The sequence below is a fragment of the Salvelinus alpinus genome, chromosome 2 (genome assembly GCF_045679555.1).
Source record: "Salvelinus alpinus chromosome 2, SLU_Salpinus.1, whole genome shotgun sequence".
NCBI lineage: Eukaryota > Metazoa > Chordata > Actinopteri > Salmoniformes > Salmonidae > Salvelinus > Salvelinus alpinus.
This window is the reverse complement of record NC_092087.1, coordinates 50,267,060-50,291,019: the sequence shown is the minus strand read 5'-3', so window position 1 is coordinate 50,291,019 and position 23,960 is coordinate 50,267,060. Positions and strand designations below refer to the sequence as shown.

Here is a 23,960-nt window from a genome sequence, read left to right as displayed (position 1 = left end):
TACCATTATAGGATCTGTACTGTAGAAAATGCACATATTGTACATGTACCTTACAAATATACCATAACCAGATACACACACACGCACGCACGCACGCACGCACGCACGCACGCACGCGCGCGCACACACACACACACACACACACACACACACACACACACACACACACACACACACACACACACACACACACACCTTTTTATGTGTTATTTTGTGTGTTGGCTGTTTGGTGTAGCTTGTGTACAGCAGGAATGTCTTTAGAGCTGAGTCCTTCCCCTGCCATGAGCACGCTGCTTCCCCTGCTCATTCCAACTCCCCATCTGCCCGCCTGCCCCCTCATCCTCCCCCACAACCACCCTCATCCTTTATACTTCAATACCTCCACCCTACTACTCACAGTGAAACCCATCCTCTACACTGACCTCTCCCCTGGTCTCCCTGCCCTATCCCCTGCACGGCCCTGCCGTGCTCTCTCCCCTGCCCTGCCCACTCCCCTGCCCAGCTTGCTGTGCCAGATGTAAAGGCTAGCGCTCAGCCTAGTAGCCTGGCCTGCATGACTAGAGCTGCTGTGCTCCAGGTCAACTGTGCTCTGCTCAGTGAGTGAGCTGCTTTAGTAGGTAGGGTCTGTATGTCCTCTACTCAATCCTCCCAGAGTCTGGTTTTGTTTGGTCCCCAGGGGTGTCAGTCAGTTGGTTGGTCCCCTCTGTCTGTCTGCCATGGCACCCTATACTGGTTCCCTTGCTGCCTTGCCCACTTGGGCTCCTCTCCGCCTTGCTGTCTAGCTATACTAGCTCTCTTGTCCCCCTCCCTCCTCCTAGCCTACCCCCGCTCGCTCCCCCTCTCTCTAGCCCGGCTGGTGTTCTGACTGACTGCATGCCCGGCCCGCACTCACAGGCTGTGCAGCCAGCAGCTAATACACAGGCAGGGTTCTAACCTGGCTGTCAGAGGAGAAGGTGTATCCTGTGCATCCTGCATTAGCTTTGTCTGTCAGGCTGCTGTGTCCTTCAGTGACTGACTCTCATTGGTGCTTCTAATGATGATGATCTCCCCTGTCTGTCTCTGAATACACTCCAACCTCTTCTGGTTCTGGGTCCTCTGTTGTCGTTCTTCTTTTCTGTTATGATTCTAACGTTTCTATGGTTTCTTTTACTCTTCTCCTCTTTTCCTCCTGTCTCCTGTGTGTGCTGCTGCTTCCTCTTGTCGTGGCATCCCTCCTTCCTCCTCTTCCTCCTCCTCTTCTTTCTCTCCTCCGCCTGCAGCCTAGCTCCCAGGTAAGTAGCGAACCCCTTTTGGCATGCACCCCCGCACCAACACCCTACACCTCCATTCTTCCACCTGAGAGGTGCAACTACCCCCCTCCCATTCTAACTCTTGCTGCCTAATCCTGTGAGTCATTTCTGAACATATTAACATGGACTTGTCGATGTCTCATCTGTGTCTCATTTATGTCTCCTGTATTATGTTTCCTGTATGTTTCCAGAATGTTTTTCATTGATTTTATATAAGAATGTCAGTATAATTTACAGTACCTGTATGTCTAACCTGAGTTTCCTGTGGTATGTTGTGTCCATCTCTACGTGTTTCTATTGAGTCTCACAGTCACCTTGTGTTTAACATTTATATGTGTGTTAAGCTGTTGGAGTTCTGTGTGTCTTGTTCAAGTGTTATACTGTATCTACAGACAACGTGCAGTAGACAAAGTATTAGTAATGCCTCATTGGTTGTTTCCCCAACACAAAGGGACATAATCAGGAACGATTGGTATCAGTAGTCCTGGTAGTGGTGCAGTATAAAGATGGGTAGTATGACTGTAGAGGGTTGAACTCTGACCCCCTCTGTGGTACTCCATCCAGGCAGGCCAAGGAGCAAGTTACTAAGAAGGGAGGTCCCAACCTCAAACTAGGCCCCCAGGGGGACAAGAAGCCTGGTCAGATAATGGGGGATCCTCGAAAGGACAACACCATGGACTCCGGCCAGCATGTAAAGGTGTGCTTATATACACTGCTCAAAAAAATAAAGGGAACACTAAAATAACACATCCTAGATCTGAATGAATGAAATATTCTTATTAAATACTTTTTTCTTTACATAGTTGAATGTGCTGACAACAAAATCACACAAAAATTATCAATGGAAATCAAATTTATCAACCCATGGAGGTCTGGATTTGGAGTCACACTCAAAATTAAAGTGGAAAACCACACTACAGGCTGATCCAACTTTGATGTAATGTCCTTAAAACATGTCAAAATGAGGCTCAGTAGTGTGTGTGGCCTCCACGTGCCTGTATGACCTCCCTACAACGCCTGGGCATGCTCCTGATGAGGTGACGGATGGTCTCCTGAGGGATCTCCTCCCAGACCTGGACTAAAGCATCCGCCAACTCCTGGACAGTCTGTGGTGCAACGTGGCGTTGGTGGATGGAGCGAGACATGATGTCCCAGATGTGCTCAATTGGATTCAGGTCTGGGGAACGGGCCGGCCAGTCCATAGCATCAATGCATTCCTCTTGCAGGAACTGCTGACACACTCCAGCCACATGAGGTCTAGCATTGTCTTGCATTAGGAGGAACCCAGGGCCAACCGCACCAGCATATGGTCTCACAAGGGGTCTGAGGATCTCATCTCGGTACCTAATGGCAGTCAGGCTACCTCTGGCGAGCACATGGAGGGCTGTGCGGCCCCCCCAAAGAAATGCCACCCCACACCATGACTGACCCACCGCCAAACCGGTCATGCTGGAGGATGTTGCAGGCAGCAGAACGTTCTCCACGGCGTTTCCAGACTCTGTCACGTCTGTCACATGTGCTCAGTGTGAACCTGCTTTCATCTGTGAAGAGCACAGGGCGCCAGTGGCGAATTTGCCAATCTTGGTGTTCTCTGGCAAATGCCAAACATCCTGCACGGTGTTGGGCTGTAAGCACAACCCCCACCTATGGACGTCGGGCCTCCATACCACCCTCATGGAGTCTGTTTCTGACCGTTTGAGCAGACGCATTTACATTTGTGGCCTGCTGGAGGTCATTTTGCAGGGCTCTGGCAGTGCTCCTCCTGCTCCTCCTTGCACAAAGGCGGAGGTAGCGGTCCTGCTGCTGGGTTGTTGCCCTCCTACGGCCTCCTCCACGTCTCCTGATGTACTGGCCTGTCTCCTGGTAGCGCCTCCATGCTCTGGAACTTACGCTGACAGACACAGCAAACCTTCTTGCCACACCTCGCATTGATGTGCCATCCTGGATGAGCTGCACTACCTGAGCCACTTGTGTGGGTTGTAGACTCCGTCTCATGCTACCACTAGAGTGAAAGCTCCGCCAGCATTCAAAAGTGACCAAAACATCAGCCAGGAAGCATAGGAACTGAGAAGTGGTCTGTGGTCACCACCTGCAGAAGCACTCCTTTATTGGGGGTGTCTTGCTAATTGCCTATAATTTCCACCTGTTGTCTATTCCATTTGCACAACAGCATGCGAAATTTATTGTCAATCAGTGTTGCTTCCTAAGTGGACAGTTTGTTTTCACAGAAGTGTGATTGACTTGGAGTTACATTGTGTTGTTTAAGTGTTCCCTTTATTTTTTTGAGCAGTGTATATATATATAGTATGTGTGTGTGAGACAGAAAGAGAAAGATTTCTCATCATAGTTTAACAAGGTAGTGCATGTAGAAGAGCGCGAGAGAGAGCGAGAGAGAGAGCGAGAGAGAGAGCGAGAGCGAGAGAGAGAGCGAGAGAGAGAGAGAGAGCGAGAGAGAGAGAGAGAGAGAGAGAGAGTAACACACTGTATATTTATAGCACATACTAGAGAAAGTGTGTGTGCGTGCGTGCGCTTTTTAAGATTGGCTGGTATTTGGGGAGAGAGAGAGTGTGAGTAATCACATCCTCTGTTTGTGTATAAGCTGGAGGAGATGATGAATACCCTGGAGAGGACCAGACAGGAGCTGGACGCCACCAAGCAGCGCCTCTCGTCTACCCAGCAGTCCCTGCAGGAGAGAGACGGTCACCTGACAAACATGAGGCAGGAGCGCAGGAAACAGTTGGAGGAGATCCTGGAAATGAAGTATGTCATAGGAAATCATACTGTACATTAGCAGAGCAATGAAAACTATTGATATTCTTCATATTCATGTTATATTCATTCAGGGTTTTCAAGAGGGGTTGCGGTCAAATCATTCATGTAGTACAAGAATATAAAGCAGAACTTGCTTGGCCTTGTGAATGATTAAAAGCCATCTCATGATCAATCTTCGGATGTGGAAAGAGGCATGTCTTCTCGCTCTCTCGCTCTCTCTCTCTCGCTCTTCCTCTCTCTCTCTCTCCCTTCCTCTCTCTCTATCTCTCACTCTCCCTCTCTCTCGCTCACTCTCTCACTCTTCCTCTCTCTCCTTAGGCAACAGGCCCTGCTGGCAGCGATCAGTGAGAAGGACGCTAACATCGCTCTGCTAGAGTTGTCTGCCTCTGGGAAGAAGAAGACCCAGGAAGAGGTTTTGGCTCTGAAGAGGGAGAAGGACAGACTGATGCACCAACTCAAACAGCAGGTCAGAACTGGAGCCAAAACGCAGGTGGACCTTGTATTCAACCTTTATTCAGGGTTGATGTCAATTCCATTTCAATTAAGTCAATTCACTAAGTAAAATTAATATTCCAATTCCCTTTCTTTCTAATTAAATAGTATTTTAAATTTGAATTTGAATTTCAGTTATCTTCCTGAATTGACTGAATTGAAATGGACATGACCCCAACCCTGCCTTTATGTATACAGGAGACACAAAAAGTATATTTTGCAGGAAGGACTTGCTCACGATAGCAGCAGTGGTCCGTTCTAACCTTATTTCAACTACTCAGTTGCTACTCTCTCCCTTCTAACTAGATCAATTCCTTGTCATTAGGTCGTCATAATGACTAAGTCAGTTTGGTCTCTCGTGTTAAATTGTAGCACTGACATGTTTGTGTTTTGTTCCATAGACACAGAGCAGGATGAAGCTGATTGCAGACAACTATGAAGATGACCACTACCACCCTCATCCTCCTCACCACACCCAACCCCAGCAACCCCACCCGGGCCCCCAGGCTCAGCTCCCCCAGCCACAGTATCAGCACCCTCCTAACCCCCAGCAGCAGCAACAGCCCCCATACCCCCATGCCCCACACTCCCAGCACCCCCAGCCCCCACCTCAACAACATCCACACCCCCAGCAGCCTCAACAGCAGTACCCCCCTCATCCGCAGCAGCATCCACAGGGGCATCCCCAACAGCCCCCGCCTCAGCACCAACAACACCAACCACGGCCCCAGCACCCACAGCACCCACAGCAAGCGCAGCACCCACACCCACAACAACAACACGCCCACCCAGGACAGCACCCCCATGGGCCTCCACCACAGCAGCAGCACCCCCACCTACAACAGCACCCCCAACAGCACCCACAACAGCATCCACAGCAGCACCCCCACGGCCCCCCTCAGCAAGCCCCCCACCCCCAGCACCCACATCCCCAGCAGCACCCCCACCACCCTCCACATGCCCCGCAACAGCACGGCGGGCACCCCCGCCACCCGCCCCCACACCACCGCGGAGGACCAGGGCCTGCCAGAGGACCCCCCCATGCTGGCCATCGCCCCTCCCCTGACCAGGTCAGATGTCTCCCTCTGTTGTGTTTACAATCAGGGCCTGGAACTATCCTCTCTGTGGTGTGGTGTGTTGCATTGTGGGTCTAAATCTACGCGGTGTCTCAAATGGCACCCTATACAGTAGTGAAGTACTTTTGTGCATTATTTCCCTATACCACATGGTATATCAGCATGGTAGAGTTCAATGGCTATAGTTCATTATTACTTATACAACGGGTGGGTCTAATCCTGAATGCTGATTGGTTAAAGACGCATTCCAGCCAGTGTCTATTGCACAATTTACCACCGGCAAAATCTAGGACGTTAAAATGCGTATTTACTTTGTTCCTTCTGACTGCGCAATCCACTATCTCATCAGGAAGGGAAATTATGAACTTTATCTCCACTATAAAAAGCATTGAGACATTATCTCAGGTTTTTTTAAACAAACATTTTGTTTTCAACAGCTGAGATTTGTATAAACCTTACTGTTTCAATATTCAAATTAGATCTCCAACTGTTCCATAGTAATGAAAGTGTAGGGGTTGGGAGTCGGAACGAGAGAGAGAGGCAGGCAGCGTTTCTCAGCCAGTCAAAATCATCAATCAGCTGGCATCATTTTTATGGATTATCAAATCAACGTTTATTTGTCACATGCGCTGAATACAACAGTTGTAGACCTTACAGTGAAATGCTTACTTACAGGCTCTAACCAATAGTGCAAAAAAGGTATTAGGTGAACAATAGGTAGGTAAAGAAATAAAACAACAGTAAAAAGACAGGCTATATACAGTAGCGAGGCTATAAAAGTAGCCAGGCTACATACAGACACCGGTTAGTCGGGCTGGTTGAGGTAGCATGTACATGTAGATATGGTTAAAGTGACTATGCATATATGATGAACAGAGAGTAGCAGTACCGTAAGAGAAGGGTTTGCGGGTGGTGGGTGGGACACAATACAGATAGCCCGGTTAGCCAATGTGCGGGAGCACTGGTTGGTCGGCCCAATTGAGGTAGTATGTACATGAATGTATAGTTAAAGTGACTATGCATATATGATAAACAGAGAGTAGCAGCAGTGTAAAAAGAGGGGTTGGGGGGGGGGGCACACAATGCAAATAGTCCGGATAGCCATTTGATTACCTGTTCAGGAGTCTTATGGCTTGGGGGTAAAAACGGTTGAGAATCCTTTTTGTCCTAGACTTGGCACTCCGGTACCGCTTGCCATGCGGTAGTAGAGAGAACAGTCTATGACTGGGGTGACTGGGGTCTTAGTAGTAGAGGTCCTGGATGGTAGGCAGCTTAGCCCCAGTGATGTACTGGGCCGTACGCACTACCCTCTGTAGTGCCTTGCGGTCAGAGGCCGAGCAGTTGCTGTACCAGGCAGTGATGCAACCAGTCAGGATGCTCTCGATGATGCAGCTGTAGAACCCTTTGAGGATCTCAGGACCCACGCCAAATTTTTTTAGTTTCCTGAGGGGGAATAGGCTTTGTCGTGCCCTCTTCACGACTGTCTTGGTGTGTTTGGACCATTCTAGTTTGTTGTTGATGTGGACACCAAGGAACTCGAAGCTCTCAACCTGCTCCACTACAGCCCTGTCGATGAGAATGGGGGCGTGCTCAGTCCTCCTTTTCCTGTAGTCCATAATAATCTCCTTAGTCTTGGTTACGTTGAGTGATAGGTTGTTTTTCTGGCACCACCCGGCCAGGTCTCTGACTTCCTCCTTTTCGGCAGTCTCGTTGTTGTCGGTGATCAGGCCTACCACTGTTGTCTGCAAACTTAATGATGGTGTTGGAGTCATGCCTGGCCATGCAGTCGTGGGTGAACAGGGAGTACAGGAGGGGACAGAGCATGCAACACTGGGGAGCTCCAGTGTTGAGGATCAGCGTGGCAGATGTGTTGCTACCTACCCTCACCACCTGGGGGCGGCCCGTCAGGAAGTCCAGGATCCAGTTGCAGAGGGAGGTATTTTGTCTCAGGACCCTTAGCTTAGTGATGAGCTTTGAGGGTACTATGGTGTTGAATGCTGAGCTGTAGTCAATGAATAGCATTCTCACGTAAGTGTTCCTTTTGTCCAGGTGAGAAAGGGCAGTGTGGAGTGCAATAGAGATTGCATCATCTGTGGATCTGTTGGGGCGGTATGCAAATTGGAGTGGGTCTAGGGTTTCAGGGATAATGGTGTTGATATGAGCCATTACCAACCTTTCAAAGCACTTCATGGCTACGAACGCGAGTGCTACGGGTCTGTAGTCATTTATGCAGGTTGCCTTTGTGTTCTTGGGTACAGGGACTATGGTGGTCTGCTTGAAACATGTTGGTATTACAGACTTAATCAGGGACATGTTGAAAATGTCAGTGAAGACACCTGCCAGTTGGTCAGCACATGACCGGAGCACACGTCCTAGTAATCCGTCTGGCCACGCAGCCTTGTGTATGTTGACCTGTTTAAAAGTCTTACTCACATCAGCTACGGAGAGCGTGGTCACACAGTCGTCCGGAACAGCTGATGCTCTCATGCATGCCTCAGTGTTGCTTGCCTCGAAGCGAGCATAGAAGGGATTTAGCTCGTCTGGTAGGCTTGTGTCACTGGGCAGCTCGAGGCTGTGCTTCCCTTTGTAGTCTGTAATAGTTTGCAAAACCTGCCACATAAGACGAGCGTCGGAGCCGGTGTAGTATGATTCAATCTTAACTCTGTATTGACGCTTTGCCTGTTTGATGGTTCGTCGCAGGGCATAGCAGGATTTCTTGTAATTTTCTGGGTTAGAGTCCCGCACCTTGAAAGCGGCAGCTCTACCCTTTAGCTCAACGCGAATGTTGCCTGTAATCCATGGCTTCTGGTTGGGGTATGTACATACAGTCACTGTGGGGACGACGTCCTCGATGCACTTATTGATAAAGCCAGTGACTGATGTGGTGTACTCCTCAATGCCCGCGGAAGAATCCCGGAACATGTTCCAGTCTGTGATAGCAAAACAGTCCTGTAGTTTAGCATCTGCTTCATCTGACCACTTTTTTATAGACCAATATATTCAAAGAAATGTGAATAGAAAAAAAGGTAAAACATAGTGCAGCTAGTTTGCAGTCTTTCCAGCTTTAGTTTATAAGTTATTGTGTTAGCTGTGTTATTGGCTAACTCTTCAGAACAACAGTGTCCTAACGAGAGAGCATATTTTCTATGCCAGGCAAATTGTGATTCATTAGCTCATTGTTATGGATGTATCCAAATAAATGTCACTATGAAACAGCTTAAACAAATGCAGCTACTGTTGTTATTCTGTTTGCACTGTTTGACGTGACTGTAAGTTAGCCGTAGTTGACTAGCTAGCAATTAAGGGACAAGAACATTACCAGCCAGTATGGCAATGGAACATTTAGAACGAACGACTGGGTCACATCCATGTACATAGAACAAAAACAATGAATGACTTGGTCGCGTCTCTGGCAACCGAACCAATAGAACGAACGACCAGCCGGCTTGGGTAGCAACCTTAGATTTGTTTCGGGACTATATCTTGTGGAAGGATGAAATAGTATGAATAAATTCATCAGAATTACATTTTTTATTAAAACATGTCAATCATTATTTGAATATGTTGGTAACATCGTCTCGGGCTTAACAACACCCGTGCCAATATATCCTTCAAACACCAGCTTCTCGGGCATTATCACTTAAATGTTCTATGTTTGAAAACATTATTGGCATTGTGGAATTTGATTTTCATAATAGCAAGCGTGGATTTATGGTTTGGTTAGCTAAACTATCAAGTCTGTTTGTTGGTTAAGGCAACTACTGTAGCTATCTAGTAAACGTGTTAACTACTTCATTGGATGTTTCTAGTGGCAAATGTGTTACTGCATATCCTTGGACATCCTGCAATAATTTGCTGTTGAGGCTATTTTGTATTTTTTTTTATTCATGGTAATTCACCCTTACGAAAAAAAGATTGCAGTCAGAGAGCAGTATAACTGCAGTACACTACAGTATAACTGAAGTTAGTGTGCAGTAATAACTGCAGTTAGAGAGCAGTATAACTGCAGTACACTACAGTATAACTGAAGTTAGTGTGCAGTATAACTGCAGTTAGAGTGCTGTATAACTGCAGTATGCTGCTAATACTCCGTCCAAATAAAAATTATGCATTTACAGCGCAGTATAACTGCTGTTCAACTGCAGTTATTCTGCAATTTCTTTTTGCTGAGTCCAAAATACCACAGTCGACTGCAGTTACTGCGCTTTTACTGCAGTTTTAAACTGTAATATTTTTTTTGTACGGGATCACTACGGAGCTATAGCCGGCGCGTCTTGGAACACACATTCCACGCCGTTCATTATTTTCCATAGAATGCATAGCCCCTCGTTGACTATCCCTTACATAACATTTGACTTCTACTAATTCCTTTCTACTCTCTTCACTTCCTGCTGACCTTTTCTGCCGGCCATATAACACTGTCACCGGTAGGATGACGAGGAGGGCATTTGGGCGTAATCGTGTCCATGACAACCAAAGCTTTGATGTTGTTCTGAGGGGTGAGATGTTTTGAAACAACTTCCTGCCTTTTCTCTTTCTCTTCCTTTTTTTCTCTTCTGTTCTCTCTCTGTGTTAGGAGTGTGCTGTGGTAAAAAATGTTTTGCTGACTGATAATTAACCCTCCCTCCCTCCCTCCCTCCCTCCCTCCCTCCCTCCCTCCCTCCCTCTTGTTTGTAGATGATTCAGTTACTATTGGAGGACCACAGCCATTCCACGATGCTGAAATACATTGACTACCTACCAACCTTTTGTTACCACCATACAATCCACACTTCAATGGGGCCTTTATTTTATTTGTATTTTTTATTTTATTTTATTTTATTTTTTTATTTTTTATTTTTTACTGAGGATGAGGATACAGAGGAGGAGGAGGAAGAGGAGGGAGGAAGCAGATGGGAGGGCCAGACGAGGAGACTGATAGTTGAGGTACAACCCACTCCTAGATTCAGACCAACTTAATTTGGAGAGTCCTCTTTAGGGTTGCAACATTTCCAGGTTTTCCAGAAATGCTTATTCTTTCCTGATTCCAGGAATGTTCCAACCGGGATACATTTATAGATATAGAATAAAGCACTGTGAGTTACTGGTTAGTGTTCAGTCGACAATCACTGTAAGCGGACAGCAACGACCGTAGTGCTGATTGTACTATTGTGTGTGTTTTTACAGGTGACTGAAGAGCCATCATGTGAAGAGGGGCAGCTGCAGCTCTTTGAGAGTGACTCTGGGGAGGAGTCTTCCTACAGACACATAGGTGTTGTGAAGTTAGACTGGGTTGGACAGACTGGGTCCCACACAGACAGACAGACATCTGGGCTGTCTGGTCTCAGCTCCGTGGTTCTGCTCACACAGCCAAACTCACACAGCCACTCTGGTATAGTTGTCAAGATGCTCAGCTCACCTGTTTGTCACCTGACGTACCTACAGAGCCCCGCCCACTCTCATAAGACTAGCTGCAACCCCTCACCCACCTGGCTAAGATCTAACGACTAGCTCTGCCCAGTCTACATGAGGTGCGTTCAGTTCAATTGAACATTTGCTACATTGCGGAACGGTTTGTACTGAACAAAACGTTTCCCCAAAACATTGTTGTACGTTCTTGATCAGACTTCTAGGTACGTTTCCTCCCGTTTGGGTGGGTGTGGCTGGGTGTGGCTTGAAGCAATGAGTGACGTTTAGAAAGGACAGTGGCCATGCTGACAGCATTCCCCAACCCACAACCCAGCCCCTCCCCGTTTTTCAACTGGTCATTCAGTACAGCACTGTTTCTGTTCAATGGAATGTTCCAGAACGTAAAAATGCACTGAACCCAGCCCTGGCTTGCTCCCCTGTTCTCACCAACCTGCATCTAATTGGTTCACTCCCCTGTCTCCGCTTGCTTTGCTTACCTGAGCTTTTCACCTGATTAGTTCCTCTGTATCAACAGTCCTTTCTCTGATTGGTTCACCTGACTGGCTCCGCCCTGTTTACCTGATTTGCCCCACCCTGCTGACCCCCAGCTGGCTGTGATTGGCTCCCCTGCCTGGCAGTCTCCACCCTACTGACAGTCTAACACAGCAGCCTCACAGTGCTTCTTTTGCTATGTTGTTTTTTGTTGTTGTTTCTTTGTCAGAGACAGCCTGCTCTCTTTCCACATATTTAATGAAGTGCCATACAGTTACAGCTTTAGTTCACATGTACATATGCGTTAACAGCTAACTTATTTCACAGGAAGTTCCTTTGCTGTGTCTCTAAAAGTGAAGTTGTGCTACTTATTTTAATTTTTTAACTGTTGAGTCAGTTTCATTTGCAGTGCTTGATCATGGCTATGAGTGCTTTGTGCAAAGTGAATCAGAACAAGGAAGAGGAAGAGCTCTTATCTGAACAAAACAGCCACTAGAGCTCTTATCTGACCAATGGGCAGCCACGGGCCTTGCCTCGACTACTGAAGGTTTCCTTGTGCCGTTAATGTGCAGTCTGGCATGGCCTTATGGGCAGGGCCCTGTACTGGGGGTGTCGCAGGGCCTTTGGGCTTAGGGCTGCCGTCTGTGTATCTCTCCTGTTTCCTCAGTTGAACCAGATGCAGTCAGAACTCCCATCTATGCAGACGTCAGAACTAATAATGCCACTTTGAATCCAGTCATGAGTCAAGGGCACCAATCAAAAAGTGTTTAGATGTATTAAAGCGGCATGAGTACCAATCAGAATGGTCTATTCAAAACATACACCAATCAGATTCCGTTGTTATAATGTGTTTCTCAGCGTGATATGCACCTATGCACCTCCTTCTCCCCTGTTGCAGGGATACTTCTAATGGTGCTTTTAGATCACTGGTGCTCACACAACATGGTGTCCAACCAGAGAAACAGCTGAGAGACATGGCCATTGGACATTGTACATCCATGTCATTCAATAGGGAGTTGATCCCAAAACCTGGTGTGCTATTAAACGGTAGAAGACTGTGTTGTACATAGGATCAGCTGGAGAGACTCTGAGGAAATGGTGCAAGGAGGGTATAGATTTTATATGTTTGATGTCATCCATGGACACCCAGGAGATTTCCTGCCATACCTTTACAGCCGTCTCTCCTGCTCATTGACTCCCTCCTTCCTCCTCCTCCTCATCTTCTTCATCTCCCCTTTCTTCTCTCTTCTTCTCTTTCAGCAGTCTGTGCTAACCCAAATCCAAACCTAGTGACTCGTTTTGTCCTTCTCAACAAGGTGGCCTGTGCCTCGTTCATATCGTATACATATTATATATATAAATATATATATACATATATATAGAGAGAGACAGAAAGATCTATGGAGTGTGTCTATGTGTGGTCAGAATATTGTCAATAACAAAACATATTGAGGATAAAAATACATGTTTTATTTAATTTTCTTAACTGGCCAAAGGATAGAGAAAACCCTTATTCAATGTGTGGAGTGACGTATGTGACTTTCCTCTGTTTTGTACATTACAAGCAAATACTCCTTAGCAGCAAGCAACATTCCCTGTCTGTGGTTCTCACGAAGGATAGTCTGGCCTAAGAAACCTTGAGACACAGTCCAAAGGAAAGGAGTGAGAAAATGATTCCATTCTCACTTAGAAGAGCTAATGTTACATTCCTGTTGCAGTGTGAGAAATCTATTTTGAGACTCACACACACACACACACACACACACACACACACACACACACACACACACACACACACACACACACACACACACACACACACACACACACACACACACACACACACACACACACACACACACACACACACACACACACACACACACACACACACACACCATTGGGTTAGAGTGAGACCTGAGTCTCTGCACAGAGGGGAAGACATCCTGTTTTTGCAGCTCACTAAAGTAGCAAAGAGACTATTTTGAGCAGCACAGCAGATAGAAACGTGCACTTGTGAGTGAGGACTATCACTACCCAAGTGGAGGTTTGGAGTGACTCCGTCGTTGCGGATCCATTGTCCAGCCAGTCTCTGGGTTGTGTGTTTGTTTGTTGTCGTCTTCAATGCCGTTGTCCTGGTGTACCCAGATGTGGTGACATATGTGACAGTTGAGTGTGTAGAAAACCACACAAACCCTTTTAGTGGGAAAACATCCAAGACTGTTACACCCCCCCACTCCCACCACCACCTGCCCCCCTCCGTGTGTGTGTGTGTGTGTGTGTGTGTGTGTGTGTGTGTGTGTGTGTGTGTGTGTGTGTGTGTGTGTGTGTGTGTGTGTGTGTGTGTGTGTGTGTGTGTGTGTGTGTGTGTGTGTGTGTGTGTGTGTGTGTGTGTTTCGCTCCTTGTGGCTGATATCGTGACTGTTGTAGAAAAGTGCCCCATCCTCCATTGGGATCCTAACAGAAGGGATCCCTGTACGATGGTCACCTCTGAGTCAACTTCAACACAGAATACAGACAGGACAGGTGTCTCACAACTCCTCCTCCCATTGACCAACAATCACCAGTTCGGATTAAATCTAATTGAAGAAAAAAATAAAGACGTTGTGTGGATGTTGTGTTTGTGTTTTCAATGTCAGAGATTGGTACTAATGATCTGTAAGGAAAGGCAATCCAGAAGAACACACGGATGGAGGCGTGAAGAACCTCTCACTTTACCATCATGGGGAACGGATTCAGAATCCTCAATTTTCAGGTAATTTACTACTGAATACTTGAAGTAGGGGGTTCTCCTACTACGATAAGTGAATATACAGCACCTGGTATATAGAACATGGTAGAAAGTGTGGAACACTTCATTGTACTGATGCATGCAGATTTTTACGTAATGTGCCAACAGAGAGTGAAAGGTTGGGGAGAATCTCCTATCCTCTATGCAGAGCGAGATCTTGATGTGCAATCAAACTGTTAAGGATTCATCAATGGCCTATCAGTTAACATACACCAGGGTTGTGTTCATTAGGGCACACAATGTTTTAAAATGTTTTGCAACGGAAAATGAGAATGAACGTTTCTCATTGGACAAGTCCAAGTAATCCTTCCCTGTTTCAGTGCATTTTTCTTCTGTTTGGTGCCTAATGAACACGACCCAGGAGTTGAAGGCCAACAGACATCACCAATAGTAATCGAAGGAGTTAAAGACCTGATTCAGAGTTTGAGAAGCCTAATACAGGCAGACAGATTCACTTTCTTTGTCGTGTATAAGTTGCATTTGATTTATTTTATTATATTGAAAATGCAAACCTTTGGATGAAACAAAACACTGTGACCAACGCCAGATTTTTTTTTTTTACTGAACAATTGCGTTAATTTTTTGTATTTAAGTTATTCTTGATGACATTTTTTAAATTAGTTTGGCTTGTTGAATATGTCAGTTTGGGACTGTACTATTTGTAATAGTAAATGTTTTCTGCTGTACAGTAAAGATTTAGGAACAAGTTAAATGTGTGTCCAGCATGCTGAATGATTACTTGTGTGAACGTGGGCTTATTTCCCATGATGCTCCAGTCCTCATACATGAATTGCCTCTGCATCGTGACAGTGTAATGTTGTGTTTGAGAGTGGTGTGTGTCTCCTCACATATCGTGTCCCCCTAGTAGACAGCCTGTGCAGTGTTATGAGAGAGGCGGCATATTTTTGGGGTGTTACGCGTGTAAATCTGTGAGAAGTGTGTGTGTGTGTGCGCATGCATATGTGTGTACGTGTACTTTAGGTGCGTGTGTGTGTGAGCGCATGTGTTTGTGTAAGAGATAAAGAAAGAGCGCGAGAGAATGAAAACACTCTGTTGCAGGAAACCCCCTGAGAGAAAGAGAGAATGTTCTGTTCAGCATGGATACTGTGTTTAAAACCTACTGTAGGAGGCTGTCTTCACTGCCCCGGACGTTTGCTATTGTATGTGCTGTATCAGAATATTACTATTGAGTGTTGGTCAGCTTGTTTATATTCATTCAATAAAGGTGACTTTCTTTCAGACTTGTATGCTGGCTGGTCTCTATGTAAATAGTACTGTGTGTCCGGTTATAAACTACACATGAAGAACTGAGATCACATGCATACTTTCACTATGTATCATAGCTATGATACCTCTCCTACAGTGTTATAGCCACCTCTCGTCACCTAAGAAAACTAACCTGCCGCTTGGTTGACCATGCTGTACAAATGTGCATTCATGGTACTGTATATAAAACAATTAAATGATCAGCCTGTGGAATGTAAGTCATTATGTGCTGTGTGATTGAGTTGTTATTGCTAATGAACAGTCTCCATTCTACTAATATACTGCATCTGTATAAATGTAAATGAACAACAGAAGACAAAGACATTTGAAGGATGTTTTTTTCACCCAGAATGAGAAAGATGCTCATTTGACTTTTTGTCATTGCTAGATGCTGTTTGGTCTCTCCAAGCTCAAGGTTAGTGAGATAACATTGTTAACGGTGATATAGTGAGATGTCCACACACTTTAGTTTTACAATAGTTTTTCCATTTGAACTATTTTAGTTAACCCATTAAATGAAATGTGCTAACGATATTTTAGTCAGTCACTTTCATCTGATTAGTAAAAGGCTAGATAACTTAATATGGAGATGTCATTCACTGTCTCTGTTTGTGGGTACAATGTTCAAACTGAACGCAGAGACATAAAAATGGTATCCATGAGTTCATCTGACTCTGGGAAAGTAGAACAAGGGGAGGGGACATTTGGCCCTTAGACTCGCCTGTATCTTGAAAAGACAAAGGGTGGAGCTCTTTGTTCCGGTTCTGATCCTTGTTCTGTTCTCTTCTCTGAACACACATGGACACAGAACGTAATCAAGCATCTGACCAATTACGAAATACTTTAGTTCTGGGTTAACTGAGATTGCCTGAAATAACAAGGAGTGATTAGGCTGTCAGTAAATTTCTCAACCCACAAAATGCTAACCGCTCTATTATACTGTTCTCACAGAACTTCCTCAGATGAAAGTGAGTTGTGGAGTCATCAGAGAGAGAGAGACTCAGTTCAACTGAGCTGTCAGACTCCTCCATCTCTCCATGTGTCTCACCTTTACTTCTATAAAGAGAGGGGATTTAATCTGCCAGGCTCATCCGGTACGCAGACACTCACATGAAAAGAGCTGCTCTTTTGGGCAGGTCAAGCATTTCCAGTTGTGATCAAAGTGACGTGTTACTACGCTTTAGAGATCATAAACTTCAACCACAAATACAAAAACAGTTGTCAAAAATATGAAACCATAAAGTCAAAGACACATTTTTTACTCAGACAAGTTAGTTTGTTGGTTTAGAAAATGTAATTGAAGCTATCAAATTATGCAAAATATCCGCTGTTAAAGACAAATAGCTACAGACAACAAAAATAATGACTGATGAATTATTCTGAATGTTCCTCTGCAACATTAGCCATACTTGCCATGTGAAACTGGTTTCTGCTGTCTGTGGTTTTCCTGTGAACAAGCTCCACATCTACTTCTCTATTCAAACAACCCTCTCTGACACAGTCACCATCTTCTGTGAAGTCAGACTAACAGTCTGTAGATGTCTGACAAATGGCGTTATTCATCCCTGATATGGCTGGTCATCTGTTTTTGGTCATCCTCCTTTTCGGTGAGTTATTCCTCCATTCCAAGTTCCATCATCTGTTAGTGCTACAGGATTCTCTCTCCTCTTTTAATATTTTACTTCAGGAACTCTTTATATATTTCTGAATCTCATGGCTGTAATAAGTGTGTCATATTCCATTGATCATTTTGTTGATGTATTTTTCTCTATCATTATATTTTGTTCAGATCAGAATGACTACTGCTTGATAACATGCCCATGGATCCATTGTAGTATATGACACTTTACCAACTTGTGCAAAGTGTTCCTGTCTCACATGTTTATTTATTATTTAGAATGGCACATTTTCATGATCAAGACCTATTTTGTTATTTCCAGACACCTTCCAATACATCAAAGCCCAAGGTCATTACCAAGGTCATTGTGATTGTTAAAAACTGGAATTATTTGCCGTTTCTAAAAATGTTTTGTTTAATTTTTTTACTGAATAATATTACCATCAATCAATCAAAGTTATCTTGTTAACCTAAACTGCATAATTGTGGATGCACTGTTATCATCTATTAGACAACAGTGACTTAAATGTTTTGTTTTCAAAGTATATCAAGTGCTACAATATCTATGAGTACTTAAACATTGAAAATGAATTTATAATTTAATGACAAGTGACACACTACGTCATCCCTCACACCATAGATCCAAGCAATATAGTCCATGCGATTCAATTTGATTTCAAACGTGAGAATATAAGGAATTAAGTGAAAGGCAATCGTTGTAAACACACAGCACACATGATTAAAGGCACTCATAAATATGCATGATATCAAATAAGACATGCTGATACGTAATATAAAGAGGATGGCAGGCTCTAGTTTAGTAAGAGTCAGTGTCACTTGTGACATGTACATTACATTCAGTCAGAGTGATGTAAAAAGGAGTCTCTGTCCTTTCCTAACAGATCCAAAACCAGCCATTAGAGTCAATTTTGATGAGGACTACAACATAATCTGTTTGATTCCTGGATCCGTCAGTCCTGACACCACCTGTAACCTGTATGTTGGAGAGGAGAGTCAGCAATCCTTCACAGAAAAGATCTGGAAGAGAAAACCCCTCTCAGCTTCCAAACAGTGGTTCTGTCAATTCACTCCAAAACATAGTGATCTGATCAGTCGTCACCGGTCAGTGAGGCGTAAGGAGGTGAGCTGTGACTACAGAGTGAGCTCAGGACCAAACTCTCTCTCACCACGCAGTGATGGGAAAAGCTTTGCACGTGAGTCATTATCTAAAGAAATCTATCAGGGCTGCAGGTCTTCATGATCTGACTCACTATGATTTTAGCATCTTCTTAGTATTAATATTTTCATTCTGACCCACAAACTAAATACCACATTTCAATCCCAAAAATGTTTTTATATCTGGTGGGAGTTCACATTAGTGATCCAACAACTAAACTCTTTCCAGCAGGTAGGCTACACATTTGTTTTGTTTCTTTTTTTAAATGTACTTTGTGGTGCTTCTTATGTCTGTGGTGGTCTCAAAACTTCGTCAGCCGGTGATTGTCAAGCAAATAACTGTTGGTCTCACAGTAATTGACCGTTAATTAACATAAACACATTTAGCATCTCCAATCTTCCACACATAGCCGACAAGCCATTTTAAAAAGTCTAATAAATCCATGTAATATAGCCTACACATTCACAATAAATCCATTATTTATTCTAAAGAAGCATGATATGAAGAAAATGTAGTATATTTCAGAAGAAAAGAATAGTGTACTGTCGTGGTAATTTCCTGTATTACTCAATAAAGAGAGAGAGAGAGAGCCAACCACACACAAGTCAGAGTTATAATATAAAGTACATCTTTAATGTATATATAAGCTTCACCAAAGCCCTTTTTTGACTCTCAGATCAATTCATTGTCTATAAATGAATTCTCTGAGAGTGCTTACAAAACAATTCTTTGTTTCATTTATAGCCAAGATACACCCCTCTCAACTTACAAAGAATCCTTTACCCGAAAGAGGAGTATCCTATCGCTAGACAGCATCAGCTATAAATCATCGTTCAGTTTGATCTCCCAAGACAAGGTTTAAATCTCATGCTTGGTACTTCACTGTCTACCAAAACCTTACCTCATCCAATGTCATATATCAATTGTCATTTGAGATACTCCCATCTCAAATACACCCCCTCCTGGATAAACTCAGAAAAGACAGTGAGCCTCTTAGGTAATTTGAGATCAAGATAAGGGCAACCTCAGAGGGGACATACAATGGTTCCAAACACGGCCAAACTCTTTCCCCCTATGAGAAAAGTAGGGAGTGACTGGCGTACAGACATTGTATGAGATAACTAACTGGTTCCCCATTAATAATGCCATCCCTTCACATTATTTAAGAATAGTTACAGACACATTCCCATAAGAAAACAACGTTCCACTCTGTCCTCCTCCCCTTCTGATATTCTACATAGCACCACATGGTTTAACAGATACATTGACTTATGAAGACAAGTCTGACCTCTCCCCTCTCTGGGCCCAAGTTACTAATCCCTAGCTCAGAAGGGAAAATGCACTGCCAATCCTATAGTCCAAAGGGCCCCATTCTAATGACAAGTATCTCACAAGCATATGATGAAAATAGCATCTTATCTATCTATGTTACTTAGCTAAATCTGATTCTGCCACGACAGTACTCTGAGTTGTCCTTCTGTTAGGTCCTGTTCGCTGTGGGCTACACTACTTTATCCTGTAGACAATATTTTCTTATAATTCCGTGGTATTATTCTATAGTATGAAGAATACAATTAAACAAATGCTTAATTTAGAGTTATTAATCTGACTTTAGTTGTTCTACAAACGATGGGCTACATGTTTAGAGTTTTAATACATTGTCAGGCTGCATGATGAGACTAATGATGATTTGAAAAAGGTTTGCTGAAAGGCATGAGCTCTGCTTTGTTTTTTTGCGCAGGCTGTACACACTCCAATAGTCTGTCATTCACAATTTGACAAGCACTTGATAATGCCTCCAATTTCATGGCGGCATCCCCTATGTTGCCGTAATGCACTCTAAAAAAGTGCTGCGTTGCGCCCTTCTCCCTGAGTGTGCTGCCAATCCAAAGGTCTCTCACTCATATGGCTCTTTGTCACATGATAGGGTCTTTCTCACAGGCTACAAGTTAAGACAGACACATCGGAGACGCAACTGTGCACGTCCTTACCCAATTGCGAGGTGCCATTTGATGATATTGGAAAAACTGTCCACATTTACTTTTAGTCAGCCAACAAGATAGGTTGGCCTAACGAACAGCAAAATCACTAGCCTATGTCAATCTACTATCTCCCATAGTACAAAAATCGACCTATTCTACTCTGTGCGAGAAATAGATATACCAAACATAGTCTGGGACAGTTGTGGGATGAGATAGATCCCAAGTTAATACAACCACTAGCATCAAAAAAACTATGTTATGCAATGTGTCTGACACAACAGATCAGTACGTTTAGCTTGACATGTTGATAAACTATTAGGCTATTTCTTCACATTATAAGCGCAGCAATGCGCACATGGTAGTAGAATATAATTGCGAATGTTCCATTTGTGGAAAAAAACATTATCAAAAATGACCGATTGTAATATAAAAAAAAAAACTGACCTCTCGTAAGTAAGCATTTCACGGTAAGGTCTACACCTCTTGTATTCGGCGCATGTGACAAATAAAGCCAGTGTAGCGGTAATTCTGTCACCGCAACAGCCCTAGTGCTGCTGTTATTTTATAGCAGAGCTCGTTACAGCAGTAAGAAAGGTCCTGGTTCTACTTTGCCCCTCATCATCACAGTGAGTCCTACAACAGGTGTATTGGTCCTCTAAAGGACCGTCTTTGCAAATACTGTTTCCAGTTGTACATTCAGTCAAAGGTCTGGGTTTTAACAATAATGTGCCACTTGATGCTATTGTGAACATGTCATCTTTCTGTTGACTGAGTTCTGTTGTTTTCTAACTAAGTGACGAATACCTTAATAATTGTGTAAATAGATACACAATTAACTTGTCTTGTATTGCTTCCCAGCAGGTTCGACTGTTAGTTCTACTTTGACCCCCAACACCCCAGTGAGACCAACTACCAATAGCTCCACTAAATGTAACTTAGTTTGCATTTAAACATTTTCTGTTCACATTAATTCACTAAAGCTCTGAGCGGTTCACTAAAATACCTATTCATAGCTGCTTGTAATTTCAGTCCAGATTTGTGTACTTTTAGTCCATCTGAATTGTAGGTAATGTGTAGTATACTTCTCTTTTTACTTCTCTGCTTAGTTAATTACTTTCTTGTGTAATGAGTTCTCTTCTCACCAGGTTTGACCTCTCCTTTGACCCCCAGTACAGCGGTGAATCCTTCATCAGGTGTGTTAGTCATCTTTACCTAGTTAGTAGATAGAACCTAAACAAATGGAATAGCTTCATCTTACCCAGGTTTTCTTACTCACACCCTTCCCCTGATTTGAAAAGAGAAATGACAAATAATAATATGGTTTACCATTTAAGTATTTACGTTGAGATTAATAGCTAATGACCTCTCCTGATGACATCATGTCACCAAACAGCGGTGCAATTATGGTAGACAGCAGTGGGTCTGGCTTCTGGAGTGGGTGTGTTCTTGATGGGATTGACAGCTGTCAGTCTCTGCAGGAGGACCAGTGAGTACTTCTGATTCTGCATAACAAATCATTTGCAAACATTTTCCTTTGTCATATAAATGTAATTGCCTTTGACATGGGTTAATCTTTCAACTAATTTTGTTCATGTTGTACAGGGTAGGTTATATTCAATAAAATAATATTGTCTGAATTGTTTTTCAGAGAAAAACATTTCTCAGAGGTAAGAATTCCCCTTGTGAAAATGATGAAGATTGTATCAACCTTTAGTTCTGTATTGTCCATGATGAGATGTTCTTACCACAACCTTCTTATACTTTTATGTTGTACAGACCTACAGCCAGACAGGATGATCACAGCCAATGTATGTTCCAAACAAAATACATCAAACACTGCACACACTACTAACACAACTACACACATGCATGTACAAACACATATTCTATTTTCATTTTGTTTCTGTTGTAGGTGATTTGGTGATGGGAGCTGTGAGCAGTGCAGGCATGTTGGATTCAAGGGATGCTGGGATCTATTCTCTCATCACCTCTGTACCGTCCACGTTATTGCCCTCATGTGAGTTTGTAACAGAATGTCTTCTGTACCTGTCTTTCCGACCTGGGCCGGAAATTTGTGACCCTCAGCACAATAACACTTTGTCACTCAATGTCAAACATACTAACTTAAAACATAAATAAGGTGTTAGTCAGAGCATCTTGAAAGCGTGAGAACAGAGCTGTAAGTCTACAAGGTGGTTTGAGGCAGGAAGAGAAGTGTGAAGTGACATTAAGCACAGCAAAGTAACACAGACACGCACGCACACACATCCAAACTTACACTTACGTGTGTGCACACGCACATTAGCACCCAATCACAAATACACAGAAACTCTAATTCAAGCTCCCTCTGTGTTGTACAGGCCCTGTTGAAGAGAATGGAAAGTCATCTGAAAACGACAATGTAAGTTCAGAATCACCCACTGTGTTTGATGATTGTGATGGACTCAGTTTCAGATTGATGTTACATCCTTTAAGAATACTGTCATGTTTTGTCTTTGATCATCATGTCTTGTCCCTGTGCTTCCCTCTGCTGGTCTTATTAGGTTCTTTCCCTCTTTCTCTCTCTCTCTCTCCCTCCCTCTCTCCCTCTCCCGCTCTCTCTCTCTATCGTTCCGTTCCTGCTCCCAGCTGTTTCTCATTCTCCTAACGACCTCATTTACTCTTTCACACCTGTCCCCTATTTTGCCCTCTGATTAGAGTCCCTATTACTCCCTCTGTTTTCCGCTTCTGTCCTTGTCGGATTCTTGTTTGATGTTTGCTGTCCTGTGTCCTTGTTCCGCCCTGTCGTGTTCTTTGCCTTCTTCAGATGCTGCGTGTGAGCAGGTGTCTATGTCAGCTACGGCCAGTGCCTTCCTGAAGCGACCTGCAGTCTGTGGTCGCGTCTCCAGTCGTTCCTCTCTATTGACGAGAGGATTTCAGTTTCCTGTTTTGGATTTACCATTGATAATATCCAGGAGAATCATTATTTGTTTAATACTGGAATAAAGACTCTGTTACTATTACGTCGCTTTTGGGTCCTCATTCACCAGCATAACAGAAGAATCCGACCAAGATGGACCCAGCGACTATGGATTCTCTCAACACTGCCGTCGAGTTCCAGGGAGCAATGCTCGGCAGACACGAGCAGGAATTGTTTGCTGCTCGTCATGCCGTTGAGACCCTGGCCGCTCAGGTCTCCGATCTCTCTGGACAGTTTCAGAGTCTTCGTCTCGTGCCACCAGCTACTTCCTGGTCTTCCGAGTCTCCGGAACCTAGGGTTAATAACCCACCATGTTACTCTGGGCAGCCCACTGAGTGTCGCTCTTTTCTCACCCAGTGTGATATTGTGTTCTCTCTCCAGCCCAACACGTACTCAAGTGAGAGAGCTCGGATCGCTTACGTCATATCACTCCTTACTGGTCGGGCTCGGGAGTGGGGCACAGCTATCTGGGAGGCAAGGGCTGAGTGTTCTAACGATTATCAGAACTTTAAAGAGGAGATGATACGGGTTTTTGATCGTTCAGTTTTTGGGAAGGAGGCTTCCAGGGCCCTGGCTTCCCTATGTCAAGGTGATCGATCCATAACGGATTACTCTATAGAGTTTCGCACTCTTGCTGCATCCAGTGACTGGAACGAGC

At 44.1% G+C, this 23,960-nt stretch overlaps 1 protein-coding gene across 3 annotated transcripts in view; it reads left to right on the top strand.

Moving 5' to 3' along the window:
• LOC139564443 (ERC protein 2-like) overlaps positions 1 to 15,539 on the top strand; it is a 78,804-nt gene extending 63,265 nt beyond the window's left edge. For all 3 annotated transcript variants that reach the window (XM_071383983.1, XM_071383967.1, XM_071383977.1), the window contains 8 exons: positions 1,260 to 1,271; positions 1,854 to 1,986; positions 3,889 to 4,049; positions 4,380 to 4,527; positions 4,955 to 5,623; positions 10,061 to 10,128; positions 10,307 to 10,555; positions 10,796 to 15,539. In XM_071383983.1, the coding sequence (XP_071240084.1) occupies positions 1,260 to 1,271; positions 1,854 to 1,986; positions 3,889 to 4,049; positions 4,380 to 4,527; positions 4,955 to 5,623; positions 10,061 to 10,087 (1,150 nt within the window). In that variant the 3' untranslated portion in view covers positions 10,088 to 10,128; positions 10,307 to 10,555; positions 10,796 to 15,539. The remainder of the gene's footprint in view (positions 1 to 1,259; positions 1,272 to 1,853; positions 1,987 to 3,888; positions 4,050 to 4,379; positions 4,528 to 4,954; positions 5,624 to 10,060; positions 10,129 to 10,306; positions 10,556 to 10,795) is intronic.
• The last annotated feature ends 8,421 nt before the right edge of the window (positions 15,540 to 23,960 follow it).